Source organism: Loxodonta africana, chromosome 7, assembly GCF_030014295.1.
Source record: "Loxodonta africana isolate mLoxAfr1 chromosome 7, mLoxAfr1.hap2, whole genome shotgun sequence".
NCBI lineage: Eukaryota > Metazoa > Chordata > Mammalia > Proboscidea > Elephantidae > Loxodonta > Loxodonta africana.
The window spans coordinates 84,885,756-84,907,305 of NC_087348.1; the positions used below are offsets into that span (position 1 = coordinate 84,885,756).

The 21,550-nt window shown below is 40.4% G+C and overlaps 1 protein-coding gene and 1 pseudogene across 1 annotated transcript; both read left to right on the top strand.

Annotated features, from left to right (window-relative positions):
• The first annotated feature begins 676 nt into the window (after positions 1-676).
• Positions 677-1,574, top strand: LOC100670382 (olfactory receptor 51G1-like; annotated as a pseudogene).
• Positions 1,575-3,444: 1,870 nt separating this feature from the next.
• Positions 3,445-16,022, top strand: LOC100675142 (olfactory receptor 51G2). Its single transcript, XM_064289503.1, has 2 exons — positions 3,445-3,514; positions 14,971-16,022. Exons 1-2 carry the CDS (start codon positions 3,445-3,447, stop codon positions 16,020-16,022), a joined length of 1,122 nt encoding a protein of 373 aa, XP_064145573.1.
• The last annotated feature ends 5,528 nt before the right edge of the window (positions 16,023-21,550 follow it).

Here is a 21,550-nt window from a genome sequence, read left to right on the forward strand (position 1 = left end):
AGAATTAAGACCCAAAGACCCCGTTTCTAGAATTACTTCTTTTCTGAAGGCCTACTTCTTCTCAGATGTTCCTCGGGTCAGAATTGCACACCACCATTTACCTCTTCGTCCACCAAAATCTTTTGTGTAGAGACAGGAGAAACATCTCTCTGGTCAAAAGCTTCAGGGTCAAGGATTTCAGCAAAAGCTTACTGAACACTTGCTCTGCCCTTCATGGTGGGCTCCTCAGGTAAATTACAAACACATATGAAGGTGCATCACATACATCTGATTTTAGTAGAAGATTATGCAAAAAGTATATCATACCAATTTTTTGCAATACGGATTCTCAATGCTTTGGTGATTGAATTGAAGATTCATCAGGAAGCAACATATGAAAGAAGTACCATTGTAAGCAACCTCATTAAACCTCTGAGAGGTTACCACTGATGGTCATGCCTCCATAAGGCTAAACCACATGATACCCATAGGCTACAGCAGTCTCCTATAATGAACCCTTTCCTAGACCCTCTAGAGAAAGGCTAGTAGATTAGATCTCTCAATTATCTGCCAATTCATCTGCAGAACCTTCCTGGTTCATTGGTCCTGGGACATTTAGGTGAGTGGGAATTCAGCTCTATCCTTTTCCAGGAATCGCATTCTATTTTGCAGATTTTTGAATCCAAGATTGTAAGCCATGACAATACATTATAATAGCAGCCTCCAAAAAGCTACTTTCTTCCTGACGGGCTTCCAAGGTCTGGAAGATCTCCATGGCTGGATCTCTATTCCCTTCTGCTCCACTTACCTGACAGTTATTATAGGGAACCTGACCATCCTCCACGTCATCCACACTGATGCGACCCTCCTTGAGCCCATGTACTATTTCTTGGCTATGCTGACCCTCACAGACTTGGGCCTTTGCCTTTCCACACTACTCACTGTCCTGGGCATCTTCTGGTTTGATGCAAGAGAGACTGGCATCCCTGCCTGCTTCACTCAGCTCTTCTTTATTCAAACCTTGTCTCTACTGGAATCTTCAGTTCCCTTGTCCATGTCCAATGAGCGCTATGTGGCCATCTGCAACCCTCTGCATTACTCTACCACCCTGACACTTGCACGCATTGTCAAGATGGGAATGAGCTCAGTGTTTAGAAGTACCCTCCTCATCCTCCCCCTGCCATTCCTCCTTAAACACTTTCGGTACTGCCGCTCCCATGTACTGGCCCATGCCTACTGTCTACACCTGGAGATCATGAAGCTGGCCTGCTCAAGCATCATCATCAACCATATCTATGGGCTCTTTGTTGTAGCCTGCACTGTGGGTGTGGACTTGATCCTCATCTTCCTCTCCTATCCTACACACTGTACTGAGCACTGCCTCCCACCAGGAGCGACTACAGGCCCTCAACACCTGTGTCTCCCATATCTGTGCTATGCTACTCTTCTACATCCCCATAATTGGCTTGTCTCTTGTGCACCGCTTTGGTGAACATCTGCCCCACATTGTACACCTTCTCATGTCTTATGTGTATCTTCTGGAACTACCTCTCATGAACCCGATCGTCTACAGCATCAAGACGAAGCAGATCTGACTACGAATTGTTAAGAAGTTTCAGTTTGTAAAGACACTGAGATGTTTTCAGCAAAATTAGCATAAGATAGAGTGCCATGTTTGGTCTTAAAGCCTTTATAATTTTAGTTTCAGCTATGCTATAGCAAAAACAACTAACTCCTCATTATTATCAAAAAAGGAATTACTTGTGTGATATACTGGCTGTGTGACTTTGGGAATGTTACCTACCTCCCTGTTTTTTTGCTTCCTAAATTGCAGAATGAGCATGAAAATAATTATGATGCTTTCCTCTTATGGATTTTGTGAAGATTCAGTGAGATAATTTACGTAAATCTCTTAACAGTGCCTGAGACATATAAAATTCTGAATAAATATTAACTGTTATTTGAGAAAATCCAAAATTGTATATAAATGCTATTTTTCATTCCTCTGGGCAGTGAAATTTTATCTATGATTTATCTTTTTAAAATTTTTACTTTAATCCCTTTTGTATTACTTTATTAAAATTATGGCATTTTTTAATTCATTTGCAACAGATTACCACACACACGTACTCACACCCCTAGAAATGCTGGTCTGGGGCTATATTAGAATGACTTTTTTATGAAGGTGCTCACTAAACACACATCCACAAAGTAGAGTAAAAGACCAGGTTTCCTGGAAGTTGGAGGAAAGTTATCAAATTGGAAGGAAAAAATATATTCATGGATAATCCTCAAATGAAGACATAGAAGCTGAGAGTGGTCACTCACCAGCTGAGTGACTAGTCAAGGGATATGATTTGTTCATTTATTTGTTCTCTACATTGCTGGAGTGGAAAGATGGAGGGAAAGCATGTGTTATTTTATGTTTGCTTGCTAGATATTTGTCTCATATTTGTGTTCAGCCACATGTAAACAACACACATGCATATACTACTGTTCTTTGGGAGTGTGTTTTGATGCTTGTGTGTGTGTGTGTGTGTGTGTGTTTGACTGTGATTTGCTTACTTGTGTTGGTGGATATGTCCCAGTTAGCTTGTTCATGTATGTGCATCTCCATAGATTCCACATGTGTCTAGATACATATGGAGAGACCTCTGCCAGTTTATGTATTCACGTAGGTAGATATGTCCTACCTTAGGACTTTATCTGGTGTCATGGGAAGGAGAGAAAGTTTTAGCTCAGCTAGTCCCTTCTCTTTCTAGTTCCCTTGGCTTGACTCCAGATACCCAAAGGAGGTCATTGCAAATCGAGTATAGCCTCAGCATACAAATAAGTAATTTGGAAAGAAAACTAGATATGCAACCAGGTCCGTACCGTTAGACAGGAGACCTAGAGGGAGGGGTGGATGGTTAACAGAGCTCCTTTTCCAGGTTCAGAGCAAGGACAGTCTTAGTGATATGATAATTAGACAGTGACATTTTGCGATCTGCAAAACAATGGTACACCCTATCCTAACCAGTCACATTTTTCTCTTTGCTCTAGATCTTGCTATAAAAATTCATTAAAATATGGCCTGAAAGCATACTTCAACTCAAACCTACTACCATCCGTTTTGCCTTAAATACTAAATAAAATTCAGGCTTATGTTGTAAAATAGTCTGTGATAATGGAGGCTCAATTATGCTGTGATTAAATACAACTGGTTTTAGGAAGGAAGACATTTCTTCGTATTACGTGCTGTATGTCTTTGACTATTACTGTATTTTTAATTTCTCTTACTAGGCTAATTAATTAAGATCACTGTTAACATACTTTTTTCTTATTTTATGATAAAAGAAAATGTGTGGACATCTCTCACACTTAATGGAAACAAGTTTAAATGTTTGATTCACACTGCCTATGTCAGTTATTAGTTTATTGCCTTTCAGTTCCAAATTCACTTTTTGCTGATCTCTGATAACGGAAATGAGCCTTGTTAAGTACTTCTCTTCTGTCAGCCTGCAGGATGTTAGACCTTCAGCAGAGGGCACTGGATGTACAGTGAAGGAGGCTGGGGTTTCTTCCTGGTTCCAGGATGCCTGTCTAGCTGTGCTCCTGCAGTGTGTGTGGCTCTTTTAGTAGTGGCTGGAGACAGCACTGGGTTTTTTTTTTTTGGGGGGGGGGGGTGGCCAGCAGCAGGTCGCAGCTCCTGTGAATGGCTTTGGACTTCAAGTTCAGCAGCACTCCCGGGGGCAGGTAATAACTTCCAGGAGTTCTCAGCTTGCTTCCATGAAGTTCCTCAGTGATGACTTCTCAGTAAGTCAAGAGCAGCCCTCCTTCCTCAAGCAGCTGCCCAGCAGCTTTCTAGTAAGTCCAGCTGGTGCCCCTGCTGAATTTCCAGAAAGTCAGCAGCAATCAATATGGGCAACATGCTGGCAAATTTCATTGTCATCCGAGCAGGTGGCTCTCCCCCCAGCCCCAGCATCAGCCTGATAATTGCAGATCAACTTCGTGAAATTCTCTGTCATCCAGTGGACTTCAACCATATGCTCAATGAGGTTTGAATCCCAGCCTTGGGGAGGATTTGTCCCCTGAATTTTTCTTCCTTCCTTAAATAATCTCCCTAAGCCCTAGAGCCCTGGAGTATCCTTTAGTTTTTTTAATTTGTTTTGTTGGTTTTTTTGTTTGTTTGTTTTTTACCTCTTTTTGTTCATTCCTTGTTACTCCAATATCATTTTTGTTGTTGTTGTAGAAAATATTCTCAGCAAAACATACACCAATTCAGCAGTTTCTACATGTACAATTCACTGACACTGATTACATTTTTCTAGTTATGCAACTGTTCTTACCCTCCTTTTCTGAGTTGTTCTTCCCCCAATAATATAAACTCACTGTTCCTGCAGGTTCCTGTCTAACCTTTCGAGTTCCTGTTGTCAATTTGAGTCCACATAGATAGCTCTTAATAGAACATAATGCTCAAAGCAGACATTTTTCCTAGTTAAGCTAAACCACTGTTTGGTTTTAAGAAGATTTCAGAGGATATTTTTGGTTTGAGGTTTAAAGATTATCTCAGGACAACAGTTTCAGGGATTCACCCAGCCTCCATGGCTTCAAAAAGTCTGGAATCCATGAGGATTTGAAATTCTGTTCTGCATCTCCCCCTTTTGATCAGGATTCTTCTGTAGAATCTTTGATCAAAATGTTCAGTAAAGGTAACCAGGCACCATCCAGTTCTTCTGGTTTTATGGCAAAGGAGGCAGTTGTTCATGAAGGCAATTAGCCACACATCCCATTTCCTCCTCCTGTTTACTGACTCTCCTTCTTCCTCTATTGCCCCAGGTGAATAGAAAGCAATTGTGCCTTGGATAATCACTTGGAAGCTTTTAAGACCCCAGATACTACCCAAGGAACTAGGAGGTAGAATAGAAGCACTAAAAGCATTATCAGGCAAATTAACTTGGATGTCCCATGAAGCCATGACTCTAAAACTTCAAACCATGGAGCCGAGATCCATGAGGTGGTTGATTGTACATAAAATGCCTCAGCATCTACTCTTTTTTTTTGTCATTGTTGTAAATATATGTATCACACAACTTTTTCCAAGTCACCTTTTTACAAGTGTACAACTTATTGACAGTAATTACAATAATCAGCTTTGCAACCCTACCCTTGACCAATGTGATTTTTCTATCATTGATAACCCCTTTTCCCCCTCCCTCCCATCTCTGGTAAGCTCTAACAAACTTTGTTCTCTATATATTTGCCTTTTCTTCTCTTTTTATGTAAGTGAGGTCATACAATATTTGTCCTTTTGTGACTGGCTTATTTCACTCTACACAATGTCTTAAAGCTCCATCCATATTGTAGCATGTATCAAGACTTCATCTCTCCTACTAGCTGAGCAGTATTCCATTGTACGTATGTACCACATTTTGTTATTCATTCATCTGTTGATAGTCATTTAAGTTGTGTCTACCTTTTGGCTATTGTGAATAGTGCTGCAATGAACATTGGTGTACAAGTCTCTGTTTGAGTCTCTGATGTCAAGTCTTTTGGGTATATACCTAGGCATAGAATTGCTAGGTCATGTGGTAGTTCTATTTTTAGTTTTTTTGAGAAATCATCACACTGTTTTCCACAATGTTTGTACCATTTCACATTCCCACCAGAAATGGATAAGTGTTCCAATTTCCCCATACCCTCACCAACATTTGTTATTTTCTGTTTTTTTTTTTTTTTTATCTTAGCCATCCTAAAAAAAAAAAAAACTCATCAATCAAACCAATCAAGTAGATTCCAAATAATAGTAACCCTATAGGACAGAGTAGAACTGCCTCCATAGAGTTTCCAAGGAGTGCCGAATGAAATGGTATCTTGTTGTGGTTTTGATTTCCATCTCCGTGATGGCTAATGACACTGAGCATCTTTTTATGTGTTTGGTGGCCATTTGAATGTTATCTTTAGTAAAATGTCTATTCAAGTCCTTTTCACAATTTGTGATTGGGTTATTTGTCTTTCTGTTGTTAAGTTGCTGAAGATATATATATATATATATATATATATATATATATATCGACTCGACAGCAATGGTGGGTTTTATATATATATATATATATATATATATATATATATATATAGGCTACTAGATTCCTACTGAATATATGGTTGCTGACTTCAGTATCATTTTAATAAGATGCTACATTAAATTTTTTTGTTATATCAAAGCCATGATGCGATACCATCTCACTCCAGCATTACTGGCATGATTCAATAAAACAAGAAATAACAAATGTCGCAGAGGCTGCAGGGAGATCAGAACCCTATGCACTGCTGGTGGGAATGCAAAATGATACATCCATTTTGGAAAACAATATGGCACATCCTTAGAAAGCTAGAAATAGAAATACCATACTATCCAGCAACCCCACTCCTAAGAATATATCCTAGAGAAAGAAGAGTCATCACATGAACAGACATATGCACACCCATGTTCATTGCAGCATTGTTCACAATAGAAAAAAGATGGAAACAACCTAGATGCCCATCAACAGATGAATGGATAAACAAACTCTGGTACATACACAATGGAGTATTATGCAACGATAAAGAACAAAGATCAATCTGTGAAACATCTTGTAACACGAATGAATCTGGAGGGCATTATTCTGAGTAAAATAAGTCAATCACAAAAGGACAAATATTGTATGAGACTGCTACTGTAAAAACTCATGAAAAGGTTTACATACGAAAAGAAACAATCTTTGATGGTTATGAGGGAGGGAAGGGGTGGGGACGGAAAAACACTTAATAGACAATACGTAAGTGGAAACTTTGGTGAAGGGTCAGACAGTACACAATACTAGGGAAGCCAGCACAACTTGTACAAGGCAAGGTCATGGTAGTTCCATAGACATATACAAACTTCCCAAGGGACCAAATTGCTGGGCTGAGGGCTGTAGGGATCATGGTCTTGGGGAACATCTAGCTCAATTAGCATAACAGTTTATAAAGAAAATGTTCTACACTCTACTTTGGTGAGTAGCGTCTGGGGTCTTAAAAGCCTGTGAGCGGTCATCTAGGATACTCCACTGGTCTCACCCCTTCAGGAGCAAGGAAGAATAAATACAACTAAAAATACAAGAGAAAGATTAGTTCAAAGGACCAATGAACCACATCTACCACAGCCTCCATCAGACTGAGTCCAGTACAACCAGATGGTGCCTGGCTACCACTACTGACTGCTCTGATAGGGATCACAATAGAGGGTCCCGGACAGAGATGGGGAAAAAAGTAGAACAAAATTCTAACTCAAAAGGAAAGACTAGACTTGCTGGCCTGACAGTCTGGAGAAACCCTGAGAGTATGGCCCCCAGACACTCTTTCAGGTCAGTAATGAGGCCACTCCTGAGGTTCACCCTTCAGCCAAAGTTTGAATAGACCCATGCAACAAAACAAGACGAAAGGGGTGCACTAGCCCTGGCGCAGGGACTGGAAGACAAGAGGGAATAGGAAACCTGGTAATAGGGAACCCAGGGTTGAGAACGAAAAGTGTTGACATGTCGTGGAGTTGTTAACCAATGTCATAGAACAATATGTGTACTAACTATTTAAAGAGAAACTAGTTTGTTCTGTAAATCTTCATCTAAAGTACAATAAAACTTTTTGTTCTTGTTGTTAAAATAATGGTGTGATTTCTACCTCCTGATTAGAACCTAATTAACTCATAACCTAAAGCAAGTTCTTTGTTTTATCAGCTCCATCACACATTTTGATGTAGTACCTTAAGCACCTAGAAAGTGTGACTTGTCAAATGAATCCTATTTACCTTGTGAACTCACTACTCTCTTGGCCACAGAAGAATCCTCCCCTACAAAAAAAAAAAAAAACCTCCCCTACACCTCAGCAAACTTAAGATGTTCTTCCAGAACCTGAGTCTTTTCACCGTCCTTAGACAAGCATTTCTTGAATAATTCCTACAAACATCCACCTTAGAAGGCAGGCTGAGGGAAACTTACTTTCAGTCAAAAGTCTGTAAAAATTAACATCTTGCATCAATGCCTGGATGTGTGCTTGACATTCTGTCAAAAAAAAAAAAAAGACACAAGACTCTTCGGGGGATTTGGGACATTCTTTAACATTTCTACATTTTAACTTCCAAAAGAAATCCAACATGCTGTATCTACCCCTTCCCCATCTGCAGATTTCTCAATGATTATTTGGGAAATAACAACAATAAGAGTCAGGTAATAAGAGTAATAATAACACCTGAGCATGTACTACAAACTGTGTCAAAGGACTCTACATGCACTATTCAATTTGACTGTTTCTGGGAAATTAAGACTACAGCATCAAAATTTTAAAGTAAGTTTTTGTCAGCTATAAAACTTTATGACAGGAAGGTGTTCTCCAGCTGGATGTTAGATGACTGCCACATACTGATGACTTACATCAAAATTATGCTCTTTCATTAATAGAAAACTATAACCTAGCATCTTGCCCAAGTATTGCCTGTAGTTATTTGTGGAGAAGGGGTCTCCTGACACTCAAGTAGGAGAGAAAACATATGCTTTATAGGAACTTTGGAATGTTAGTTGAAAGGTGTCTTTATAACACTCCTATGAAAGTGAGCATAATGTTTGTGTAGTACAGCATTGAATATAGTCATTTTGTTAAAATTTTAACTTTCGCAAAAAAATTTTGTTTGGTATGACCTTATTTTCATAAAAGTGTCAATTTCCTCAGCAATTCTAAGATAGCCCTGTTAGACAAGAGGTTCAATGAGGTGAACTGCTATACCCAATATCATGTATCTAATAAATGAGTACACAATATTCTCCACCAAAGATTAATGGGATGTGGCCACACAATGCCCACTGTATTTCAGAGACCAGCCAGGCCAATGAATTGGAATAAGTTTTTTATGACTGGTTGGTTAAGGCATTCCTTAATATGTATGACTTTATATTCTTGAAACAGCTCCAACAAGCTGTATGCTAATTAGCTGGGAAGAGAAACACTGAAATGACCTTGCCCCACCCCTCTTTAAAATATCTTCTACATTTACCTCCAATTAGCTCGTTTATGTCTAGGAACAAAAGGCTGATTTCTGAGTGGATCAGAGACGAGAAGAAGAGGTAGGGTCCCTGAATCTAGGTTGGGATCAGGTGCATGTAGGGCTACATGGGGTACCAGGAAAAAGCATTAACGCCATCACAATATTTCCAAGAACTGGACTTGACTTGATATCTTTCTTCCCCCTTGGTGATGGGAAGAGCATTCAATTAAAAGGGTCTTTCTTTGGTATCACTTACGGTTATACACACCAAGCGTACACACTGTCACATTCAATGTGCATAAGCTGTATCAATATAATACATCATACATAAAACAATATCAACAACATATGCTTTGCTTTCTTGAAGTTATAAAGGTTGTCCAAAACTTTCACCATATCCTTTAGCAGGCACTACAAGTGCATGACATCTGCGTATCTCACAAGACTACTTCCTTCTCTCCCCCCGCCCCCAGGGTGTGAGATTAATGAGGTCCGGGGAGTCAATCCTGCTAGGAGATTGATCAAAATCTCTTGAAAGGGTCTCAGTGGGGACCTCAAGCAGTGGCATAAAAAGCAAAGATTTAAATATTCACTCTCCAATCTCTCTCCATTCCCCAAAATCTCTCATTTCTGCCTTCCTTCTTCCCTCTTGTAAGGTCTGGACCCAGACTGGATAGGTGAGGAGTCAATTCAGTGGGCAGGTGTTTGGTGGTGGGTTGTGGAGCTAAGGAGAGGTCCCAGAGGGCTGAGCCTGAGCTCTGGAGAAAAGGATGGGAGAAGCGACTTCTAGGCACAAGAAAGTTATCTGCTGCAGATGGTGCCAGCTACATTCAGCTCTTACTGATTTCATGGGATCCCTGGTCTGGTCTCAGCACTAGCTCAGAAAGAGTCAACAATTTTCTCACATCTGTCTACTTCCTTGGTGTCCTGCCCAGAGAGTTGGTCCCTGTATGTTTCCAGTAGGAATACTGATGACTTCCATGGAGAAAGGCAGGATAGGATGAGCAAAATCAAGATGCAACAAGGAGATGTGTTCATAAGTATAGGTTCTGCATCCACCACTTATGTTAAGGCACAGGGTTAGCAGAATCTAGAGTTATTCTCAGGAACCAAAGAGGTAGAGGAGGAGGAACCAATCTGACTGTGAGAAAAACTTGTCTGTGACTTGAAGAGATATTTCCCTGAGTGACCACAAAGTGTGAGTAACGTAGTTTGAAGTAGTCATTAAACCTGCTAAAGTTCCTCCAGGACATATTTTCCAAGCAGAGCAACTGGTGGCAGAAAGACCATATGTGAACTTTCAACCATACCCCAAATTCACTCCCACACTACCAGAGACAATGTTTTAGTGCTGGTCAGGAGCAATGACATTCTTACAAAACTTAAGAATCTATACTGAGAATCTTTAAATGAGAAGGATTCTGAACTGTTAATTTACTAAGATCTCTCCCTCCTGCAAGCTGAAGGTGATCCTTCCCAAGCTGACATCTCCTGACTTCACTATTGTATTTTTTCTTTTATTTCCAGGACCTCTACTTCAAACTATTTTCATCCTTATATCTCTCCCATTCCATTTCTGCCCTACCCCTTCCAATGTGAAGCACAAGCTCTGATTTTAAAGAGTCCGTCTTGAGCTGACAGCAACAAGAAGGTGAGAACCACTGGAGACTTTTGTTGTTTCTGTTTATCATTTAAACCTCTACCCATTTCAGGCTGTCTTATTTTAAGTAGCTGCTTGGATTTGTTGACATAAATTTTTCTAAATTTTCAGAGTGAGCTTTGGAGCTCCAGAGATCTAAGTCTGAAACCCTGTCAGGGATTAGCTGTATGACTTAGGCACATTATCAAATTTTTCAGACCCCTATGTCTTCATTCTCAAATTGAAGTAATTATACTAATTTTGCAAGGTTTTTCTAAGGTCTAGTACTCTTACAATGTTCCTGGTGCAGTGCCTGGCAAAGAATAGATATTCATCAAGTATTATACGTCTTCCTTCTTCCCCACCCTATTTCATTTTAATGTCAAAAGTATTTTCTACTTAAGTTTTGAGTTAGATTGTTTAACCACCATGCAGTTTGCCTCTAAGCTTCTCTCCCTGCCAATCACAGTTCTTTGTAATTCACCATTGAACATAAACACAGCAGAAGCTGAGGATCAAAGCACAAGGATCAATCTGACTTTCAAGGGGACACTGAGTTAATGGCACTGAATATTAATAACACTTGTGTTCATAGTGAGAAAATGTTTATGTATGGGTTTATGAGTATTTCTTCAGATTAAAGCATTTATTAATTCAACTAAACAGTCAGTACTTATTGAGGGCTATTAAGCACATGATTTTTTGCCATTCTTGTCATCATTGAGTCGGTTCAGACTCATAGCGACCACATGTACAAAGGATGGCCTGCGACATCCTCAAGATCTTTGTTATGCTTGAGCCCATTGTTGCAGCCACTGTGTCAATTCATCTCTTGAGGGTCTTGCTCTTTTTCACCAACCATCTACTTTACCAAGCATGATGTCCTTCTCTAGGATTGATCCCTCCGGATAATATGTCCAAAGCATGTGAGAAGTCTTGCCATCCTCACTTCTAAGGAGCATTCTAGCTGTACTTCTTGCAAGACACATTTGTTCACTCTTTTGGCAGTCCGTGGTATATTCAATATTCTTCGCCAACACCATAGTTCAAAGGCATCAATTCTTTTTGTTTTGTCTTCCTTATCCATTGCCCAGCTTTCGCATGCATATGAGGTTATTGAAAACACCATGGCTTGGGTCAGGGGAGCCTTCATCCTTAAAATGACATCTTTGAATTTTAATACTTTAAATAGGTCTTTTACAGTAGCTTTTCCCAATGCAATGCATCTTTTGATTTCTTGTTTACTGCTTCCATGGGTGTTGATTGTGGATCCAAGCAAAATGAAATTCTTGACAACTTCAGTCTTTTCTCTGTTTATCATGATGTTGCCTAGTGGTCCAGTTGAGAGGGTTTTTTGTTTGTTTGTTTGTTTTTATGTTGAGGCGTAATTCATACTGAAGGTTGTAGTCTTTGAACTTCAACAGTAAGTGCTTCAAATCCTCTTCACTTTCAGCAAGCAAGGTTGTGCCATCTGCATGTTGTTAATGAGTCTTCCTCCAATCCTGATGCCCAGTTCTTCTTCATATAGTCCAGCTTCTCAGATTATTTGCTCAATATACAGACTAAGTATGGTGAAAGGATATAACCTTGACACACAAATTTCCTGACTTTAAACCATGCAATATTCCATTGTTCTGTTTGAATAACTGCCTCTTGATCTATGTACAGTTTCCACAGGAGCACAATTATGTGTTCTAGAATTCCCATTGTTCACAGTGTTATCCATAATTTGTTATGACCCACACAGTGGAATGCCTTTGCATAGTAAATGAAACACAGGTAAACATCTTTCTGATATTCTCTGGTTTCAGCCAAGATCCATCTGACATCAGCAACGATATCCCCCATTCCATGTCCTCTTTTAAATCCAGCTTGTATTTCTGGCAGTTCTCTGTCGACGTACCTCAGCAACTGCTTTATAATGATCTTCAGCAAAATTTGACTTGTGTGTGATGTTAATGATATTGTTCAATATTTCCCCATTCAAGTGAATCACATGTCATTGGAATAGGCATAAATATCTACCTCTTCTAGTCAGTTGGCCAGGTAGCTGTCTTCCAAATTTATTGCCATAGATGAGTTAGCACTTTCAGCACTGCATCCGTTTGTTGAAACATCCCAATTGGTATCCCATCAATTCCTGGAGCCTTGTTTTTTGCCAGTGTCTTCAGTGCAGCTTGGACTTCTTCCTTCAGTACCATTGGTTCTTGATTATATGCTACCTCCTAAAATAACTGAATGTCGACCAATTTTTTTTGGTACAGTAACTCTGTGTAGTCTTCCATCTTGTTTTGATGCTTCCAGTGTCATTCAGTATTTTGCCCATAGAATCCTTCAGTATAGCAACTCAAGGCTTGGATTTTTTCTTCTGTTCTGTCAACTTGAGAAATGCTGAGCCTGTTCTTCTCTTTTGATTTTCTAACTTCTGGCCTTTGCACATGTCATTATAATACTTTACTTTGTCTTCTGGAGCTGCCCTTTGAAATCTTCTGTTCAGCTCTTTTACTTCATCATTTCTTCTGTTCACTTTAGCTACTCGACATTCAAGAGCAAGTTTCAGAGTCTCTTGTGACATCCATTTTGGTCTTTTCTATTTTGTCTTTTCAGTGACCTCTTGCTTTCTTCTTGTGCAGTCTCCTTGATGTCATTCCACAACTTCTGCAGTCTGATTTTATGCTAACTATGGATATTTGACAGTGAATTATCACCTCTATGGAAAAGCAGCATAATAGTGTTTAAAGCCTGGAATCTACAGAAATATCAGACCTTAGCTCAACTCCCTTTTTGACCCTGTACTTTCTCTCTGATCTTAGAAAAATTAATTAATCTCTCTAAGCCTCTGTGTCTTCATCTATAGTATAATGCTATTAGTATTTAGGAAACCCTGATGGCGTAGCAGTTAAGTGGTACAGCTGCTAACCAAAGGGTCGGCAATTTGAATCCGCCAGACACTCCTTGGAAACTCTATGGGGAGTTCTACTCTGTCCTATAGGGTCGCTATGAGTAGGAATCCACTTGACGGCACTGGGTTTTATTAATATTTATTCACAGAGTTTTCTTAAGGAGATAAAATAAATTAGTACTAAGTAAAATTTAACTCCTATTCATAAAGAAAAAAAAATCTTAGCACCAACTGTACACCAGGGCATATGATAGGTACTGGTTTTATAGAGGAAAACAGAGTAAAGCCCCTGCTCTCTTTGAGCTTGTATTCTAATGGTATTATTAGTTAAGAGTATGAAGATCACTGTTCCGGGAAGTCTGGAGATCTAACTCAGTGTGCAACCTCTGCTCACTGAGTGTTCTCTCCTGAGGCCTCATTTTCTCATCTTCAGAAGACTGAGCTCCACCTGTATCATTGCCCTTTTGTTCTACGGCATCTCATGGACTCTGCCTTACAAATGGGGATGTGGTCATGATTAGGAAATACCTCAGCCTCCAGTGCCACCTGGACCCACGGCAGTTGAAGCCTAGACTTCTGGGGAATGAGAACTACTGACTGGCTGGAAGATAAGCTTTGATTTATAATTCTTGCATCAGGAATAATTTTACAGATAGCCATTCACACACCCTCAAGTTTTCTCTAGACTCTGGTGAGTCGAGCAGCATTGATGAGCTAGCTATCTGAACCAGGCCAGGCTTCTAAGACAGGGAGAGCTGAGGAGGAGGTGAGTGAAGGGTTGGCCTGTGTCTAAGGTTAGAGGTCATACCTGGCCAGTGAGTTTAAACAAATGAAAATAGCGAAATTCTCAAAGAAAGAAAAGGGAAAGGAAGAGATTAAAGAAAGAAAGGGACATTTGCGATAATCTTAGAAGAAAAGATTTATTTACAAGGATGAGAAAAGTTAAGTCTGACCAATGGGGACACCAATATTCCTGTCATCTCTTAGCCTGAAGGGACAAAAAGTGAGAGTAGCTACCGAAATCCATGGAGACCTGTTGCTGAGGGAGAAAAGTCCCCAAGTAGAACTGTGGTTTTTGGTGGTAGAACACAGCCACTGCTAAACCACAGTGCCACATGGAGAGGGCCTGGATTCTCCCTCCTCCCATGCTTCTACTTCTTGTAGGTGCTTCCCATTGGTTGATTCTAACAAAAAGCCAGAAGGCAAAGGAGACTGATGTGATCCAGAAAGAGCAGAGTTCAAAGAATGGAGAATACCCAATTCACTCAGCATAACCCTTAGAAGTTGCATGACCTTAACAGCAATTCCATGTCTCAGTTTCCTTATCAAAATATGAAACTAAAAGCATTTCTATCAAAAAAGTGTTGAGGGAACCCGGGTGTGCAACAACGTCTGCAGTAGTTGTAAAGTTCTAAGTCTGCTTAATTCTATTTTTTTTTTTTTCCTGCCCATTTGCAATCACTGTCATTTCCTCTATTCATTTCAGGGATTTCGGAGAGAATCCACCTCCCCTTCCCTCCAGACACAAGATATTGGAATACCTGGGAAACAGCAGCAGCATTCCCTCTACCTTCTTGCTGAGTGGTATTCCTGGGCTAGAGCACATGCACATATGGATCTCCATCCCCCTGTGCTTCATGTACCTGGTTTCCATCCTGGGAAACTGCATGATTCTCTTCATTATTAAAACTGAGCCCTCACTCCATAAGCCTATGTACCTCTTCCTATCCATGCTGGCTTTGACTGATCTAGGCCTCTCCCTTTGTACCCTCCCAACAGTGCTGGGCATCTTTTGGATGGGGACACGAGAGATTGGCCACAATGCTTGTTTTGCCCAGCTCTTTTTCATTCACTGCTTATCCTTCCTGGAGTCCTCTGTGCTACTGTCAATGGCCTTCGACCGCTTTGTGGCCATTTGTCACCCCTTGCACTACGCGTCCATCCTTACCAACACAGCCATTGGCAGGATTGGCCTGGCTTCCTTGGGCCGAAGTGTAGCACTCATCTTACCGTTGCCTTTTATGCTTAAGAGATTCCCCTACTGTCACTCTTCAGTTCTCTCACATTCCTATTGTCTCCACCAGGAAGTGATGAATTTGGGCTGTGCAGATATCAAAGCCAACAGCATCTATGGCATGTTTGTCATTATTTCTACAGTGGGTGTGGACTTACTGCTCATTTTCTTCTCCTATGCCCTAATCGTGCACACTGTGCTGTCCATCGCCTCCAGGGCTGAGAGACTCAAAGCTCTGAACACTTGTGTCTCTCACATCTGTGCTGTGTTGCTCTTTTATACTCCAATGATTGGCTTATCTGTCATCCACCGCTTCGGCAAGCAGGCACCCCATCTGGTCCAGGTGGTCATGGGCTTCATGTATCTTCTAGTTCCTCCCCTGATGAATCCCATTGTTTACAGTGTGAAGACCAAACAGATCCGAGATCAGGTGACCCGAGCCTTTTGTTATTAGCTGGGTCTGGCCTTGGAGTCAATATTTCCTTAAATGTGCCCTTGCTCCTCCCTTCTTTATAATGTCTAACCTGCATGAGGAGCCCTGGCGGCATAGTGGTTAAGAGCTTGTCTGCTAACCAAAAGGTTGGCAGTTTGAAGCCACTAGCTGCTTCTTGGAAACTTTATAGAACAGTTCTACCCTGTCCTAAGGGTCACTATGAGTAGGACTCGATGGCAATTTTTTTTTTTTTTTAACCTTCATGAAATGGTGAAAATCTTTATTTATTTACTTAATAATATATACTGGGATGAATAAGATACAGTCACAGCCCTCACGGAACTCTCAATCTTGTAGGGGGAAAGTACAATGTAGTATGATGTAGCAGATTGTACTTTCCAAAAATGGTGACAGAAACATTTCTAATCCACGTGCTCTCCCAGAGTCTTGTCACTCCCTTATTATAAAGTCTACTTCTTTTCTACTCGTAACTGGGTAGGACTTTGTAACTGTCTTAATGAATCAAATGGTGTAGAAGTTACTGTGAGATGGATAATCAGCAAATGATCATGTGATATTAAAGAGGGTTAGAAGGGAGGAGTGCTACATAACCAATATCCCAAGGTCACTGTCAGAGAGGAAAGGTTCCTTATTTAGCAAGTGGAAACATAACTTACCAGCAGCGACCTTGAGAAGTACGCACACATGCCCTGAGGGAATCTGGGATCAAGAACTCAGAATCTAAGAATATGATTGCTAAGCAAGACTACTCACTTTATCTCTCTTCAAAGTCTAGAGCTGAAGTCACAAATTCAAATCCTTACAGAGGCAGTGCAGTGAAGTAAATGAGTGAAGTAAAATTTGTGAAAGATGAATAACAAGAGGGGCAAAAGGATGTGGCAAATCCTATTTTAAGGGACATGACTACTCAGCTCCAGAACACTAGGCCGATATTACCAAATGTTCTGATCCTCAAAGAGAAAATAAACACCCAGAATCTTATTTGAGATCTCATAATTTTTAAATGTTGGGAAGTAATTCAATTTTTTTCATAATTCACAAATATGTTAATCAAATAAAACAGTATTCAGCAAGAGTTGTTCTGTAGACCACCAGTTTGCATTTCTGGCCTATCCAATATCACCCAAAGAGGCAAGTTCCCCCCCCCCCCCTTTATTTCTTGTTCTAATATCTCCTTAGCAACAATGTAGTAGAGGGCTTTAGAAGAAAGGCACTAGCCCCAGATAGACCTGAGTCTAGTCCTGGTTCTATCACCTGTAATTTTAGCAGTTAATTTCTCTAATGTGTAAATTCTAGATGAGACTAATATTTACTTCAGATAATTATTATAAGGATTATATGAGACACTGCATGCAATGTATTTGGTAAAGTATGGGGCACATAATAAGGAACACTGGTGGCACAGAGGTTACGCACTTGACTGCTAACAGAAAGGTCGGTGGTTCAAACATACCAGCCACTCCACGGGAGAAAGATGTAGCAGGCTGGTTCCATAAAGATTTACAGCCTTGGAAACCCTACGGGGCAATTCTACCCTGTCCTATATGATCACTATAAGTTGAAAATGACTCAACGACAGTGGTTTTGGGGTAAATGACACATTATTAATTAAATGTAGGCAATATGTTTGCCCTTCAGATGAATGACCTCATCTCTCCAGAACACAAAGTTTATCCATCTAAGCTGAATCTACCAGTCTTACCAGAGTTCCAGGTTGGTGAAAAAACTTAACATGCCTCACTGCTGATTGAAAGGTTGGTGGCTCGAGACCACCCAGTTCTTCTCTGACACATATGGGGTTACCATGAGTTGGAACTGACTAAACAGCTACTTTTTATTTTTTCAAGCCCGTTTTACTACCAAACAGAACATGTTATCAGGATGCACCAGTCCCTGGAAAAGGACATCACGCTTGGTAAAGTAGAGGGTCAGGGAAAAAGAGGAAGATGCTTGACGAGATGAATTGACACAGTGGCTGCAACAACGGGCTCAAACATAGCAACCATTGTGAGGATGGTCCAGGACAGCGTAGTGTTTCCTTCTGTTGTACACAGGGTTGCTACAAGTCAGAGACAACTCAATGGCACCTAACAACAACAACCACAAAACACTGATCTAAAATTAAAGAGGGCGAAGTTCCAATGTACCCCTTGCATTAACGTCCACGGCTTCAATTCTTCCAGCTACCATAGAGACCCCCAAACCCATGATGCCCTCACCTAGGAAAGTTTTAGAAAATAGGCATAGGCCTGGCATTTTCTCTGACCAAGGAAAGTTATTCTTCAAATTTCCCCCTTCATTTTACCCATTGGATTTCTGTTCCAGGATTTTCTTGGGCTTATAATGTCTACTTTAGTTGATTGTTTTAAGGGCCAAAATAAATAAATACATGAAAAATTTGCAATCCCATTTTTTTAACCATTTCAGTCAGCTTTCATTAGTTGTGTGACCTTGGGGAAGTCACTGACTTTTCTGGGTTCTGGCCCCTTTTTCTACCAAATCGGGGACTTACAGTCAATGAATTTTATGTCCCCTTCTCTCTTGCAATAGAATTTTGTTCTCTGTTTCTTGTATTTCTATTCTAGCCTGTGTTATTATCATATCTGTAGTAAAATAAGCTTCTTTAGACCCCTGGCCTGAGATGAGTCAAAGCAAGATACAACAGCCAAAATATAAGAAATCTTCAGACCTATGAGCTTTATTCTTTACCTCAAAGGTAATAGGAGGGAAAGAAAGTGTTTTAGGTGAGTGGGTAATATGACTTGTTTTTCTTTTACTAAAATTCACTGGACTTCAAAGTGGAGAAACTGATTGGAGAGTAAGACTGAAACAGGGGGACAAATGGAAGGTTACAAGAAAACTCTGGAGTCCCTGGATGGTACAAATGGTTAATGTGCTTACCTGCTAACTGAAAGACTGGAGATTTGAGTTCACCCTGAGGCACCTAAAAAGAAAGGCCTGGTGAGCTACTTCTGAAAAACCAGCCAGTAAAAACCCTGTGTAGTATGCTTCTACTCTGATACAGGTAAGATCACCATGAGTCAACTCAAAGGCAACTAGATTTGGTCCTAAAAAAATTCTAGCATAAGAGGATCATAATTTGGACAAGGATTATGACAGGAGAGATGGAGAAAATAGGAAAATTTTGATAGATTCTTGGAAGGTAAATTTCTATAGGACCTTGTGTCAGATTGGATATGGGAAACGCAGTGAGATAGTGGATATTGGTGCAAGAATAGATTTCGGCAGGGAAAAATAATAAGGAAGACAGGTACTCTGGCCTTTGGTGAAACAGACAGTAAAGTTCTGAAAGACTCTACAGTCTTTATTTTAGACTTCGCGAGGCTCAAGCGCTAGGAAAGGTGCTACTGAGGGAGGAATGATGTGTCCTGATCTGAGGAGATTGCTATGCTTCCACAAGGATGCTCAAGGTTTTGAGCTTAGGAACAAAGCAGTTCATTTATACAATGATGGTCATTCACGCATTCACAAAGTGACCAACAAATATTTTATTGAGCCCTTCTATATTAGGGGACATACAGAGGATGAACAGAAGATTTCAAAGGGTGGCTTGAGAAGGCAAAGTAAAATATTATAATGAAATGTGCAAGGACCTGGAGTTAGAAAACCAAAAGGGAAGAACACGCTCAGCATTTCACAAGTTGAAAGAACTGAAGACAAAATTCAAGCCTTGAGTTGCAATATTGAGGGATTCTACAGGGAAAATATTGACTGATGCAGGAAGCATCAAAAAAAGTTGGAAGGAATACACACAGTCACTGTACCAAAAAAAAAAAAAAAAAAATTGGTTGACATTCAACCATTTCAGGAGGTAACATAATCAAGAACCCGTGGTACTGAAGAAGGTAGCCCAACCTGCATTGAAGTGAATGGTGAAAAGCAAGGCTCCAAGAACTGAATGGACATTGCTTCAACACATGGATGTAGCACTGGAGGTGGTACTTGTCTATGTCAAAAAATTTGGAAGAAAGCTTCCTGGCCAACCGACTGGAAGAGATCCATATTTGTCCCCATTTCAAAGAAAGTTGATCCAAAAGAATGTGGAAATTACCAAACAATATCATTAATATTACACACAAGTAAAATTTTGCTGAAGATCTTTTAAAAGCAGTATAGCAGTACATGACAGGGAACTGCCAGAAGTTCAAGCTGGATTCAGAAGAGGATGTGGAACAAGTGATATCATTGCTGATGTCAGATGGATCTTAGCTGAAAGCAGAGAAAGACAGTTACATGTTTTATTAACTATGCAAAGGCATTTGACTGTGTGGAATGACAAATTATGGATAACATTGTGGAGAATGTGAATTGCAGAACACTAAATTGTGCTCATGAGGAAACTGTGCATAGACCAAGAGGCAGTCCTTCGAACGTGACAAGGGGATACTATGTGGCTTAAAGTCACAAATAGGTATTCATCAGGGTTGTATCCTTTCATCATATTTACTCAATCTGTATGCTGAGCAAATAATCCAAGAAGCTGGACTGTATGAAGAAGAACACAACATCAGGATTGAAGAAAAACTCATTAACAACCTACCGTATGCAGATAACACAACATCACTTGCTGAAAATGAAAGAGACTTGAAGCACTTACTCATGAAAATCAAATAATACTGCTTTCAGTATGGATTGCACCTCAACATGAAGAAAACAAAATTCCTCACGAGTGGACCAATAAGCAACGTCATGATAAATGGAGAAAAGATCAAAGTTGTCAAGATTTTCATTTTACTTATGCCCATGGGAGTAACTGTTAAGAAATTAAATGACGTGTTGCACTGGGCAAGTCTGCTGTAAAAGACCTCTTTAAAGTGTTCAAAAGCAAAAATGTCATTTTGAGGACTAAGGTGTGCCTGACCCAAGCCATGTGTGGTGGTTAAGATTGTGTGTCAACTTGGCTAGGCCATGATTCTCAGTGTTTTGGCAGTTGTATAATGTTGTCATCACTTCCCAGTTGAAATCTGATATGTGATCACCACCGCCCCCCCAGGAACCTGCTGAGTGCTACTGAGGGGGTGGGGCCTGTGGCAGTTCACCACCCCCTCAGCCTTCATCTCTTTGCCCTCTGCTGCCTACTTTCTTCCTGCTCACCTTGCCAAGGCTTTTGGCTTGTTCTGGATCCTGCAGCTGCTTCTTGTTCTCCTGCCCTCCAGTTCTTGGGACTTGAGCTAGCAACTTACCTGCTGATCTTGGGATTCATCAATTTTCACAGCCTATGAGCAAGATTCCTGTTCTCCAGCCTGCTGATCTTGGGTTCACCAGCCACTGCAACTATAAGCATCAGGAGAAGCCCTGCAGTCTTGCCTGCCAATCTTGGGATTCGTCAAACTTCACAGCCTGTAAGCAAGAGCTCTGCTCTCCAGCCTACCAATCTTGGGTTCACCAGCCACTGCAACTATGAGAATCAGGAGAAGCCTTGCAGTCTTGCCTGCCAATCTTGGGATTCATCGAACTTCACAGCCTGTAAGCAAGAGCCCTGCTCTCTGAACTGCCGATCTTGGGTT

Excerpts from the sequence above, each read along its gene's own strand:
- LOC100675142 (XM_064289503.1), top strand. The coding sequence starts at position 3,445 with ATGAGCCTTGTTAAGTACTTCTCTTCTGTCAGCCTGCAGGATGTTAGA. Across the intron at positions 3,515-14,970 it reads TTCAGCAGAGGGCACTGGAT|TCTGCTTAATTCTATTTTTT; the intron begins GTACAGTGAAGG and ends TAAAGTTCTAAG.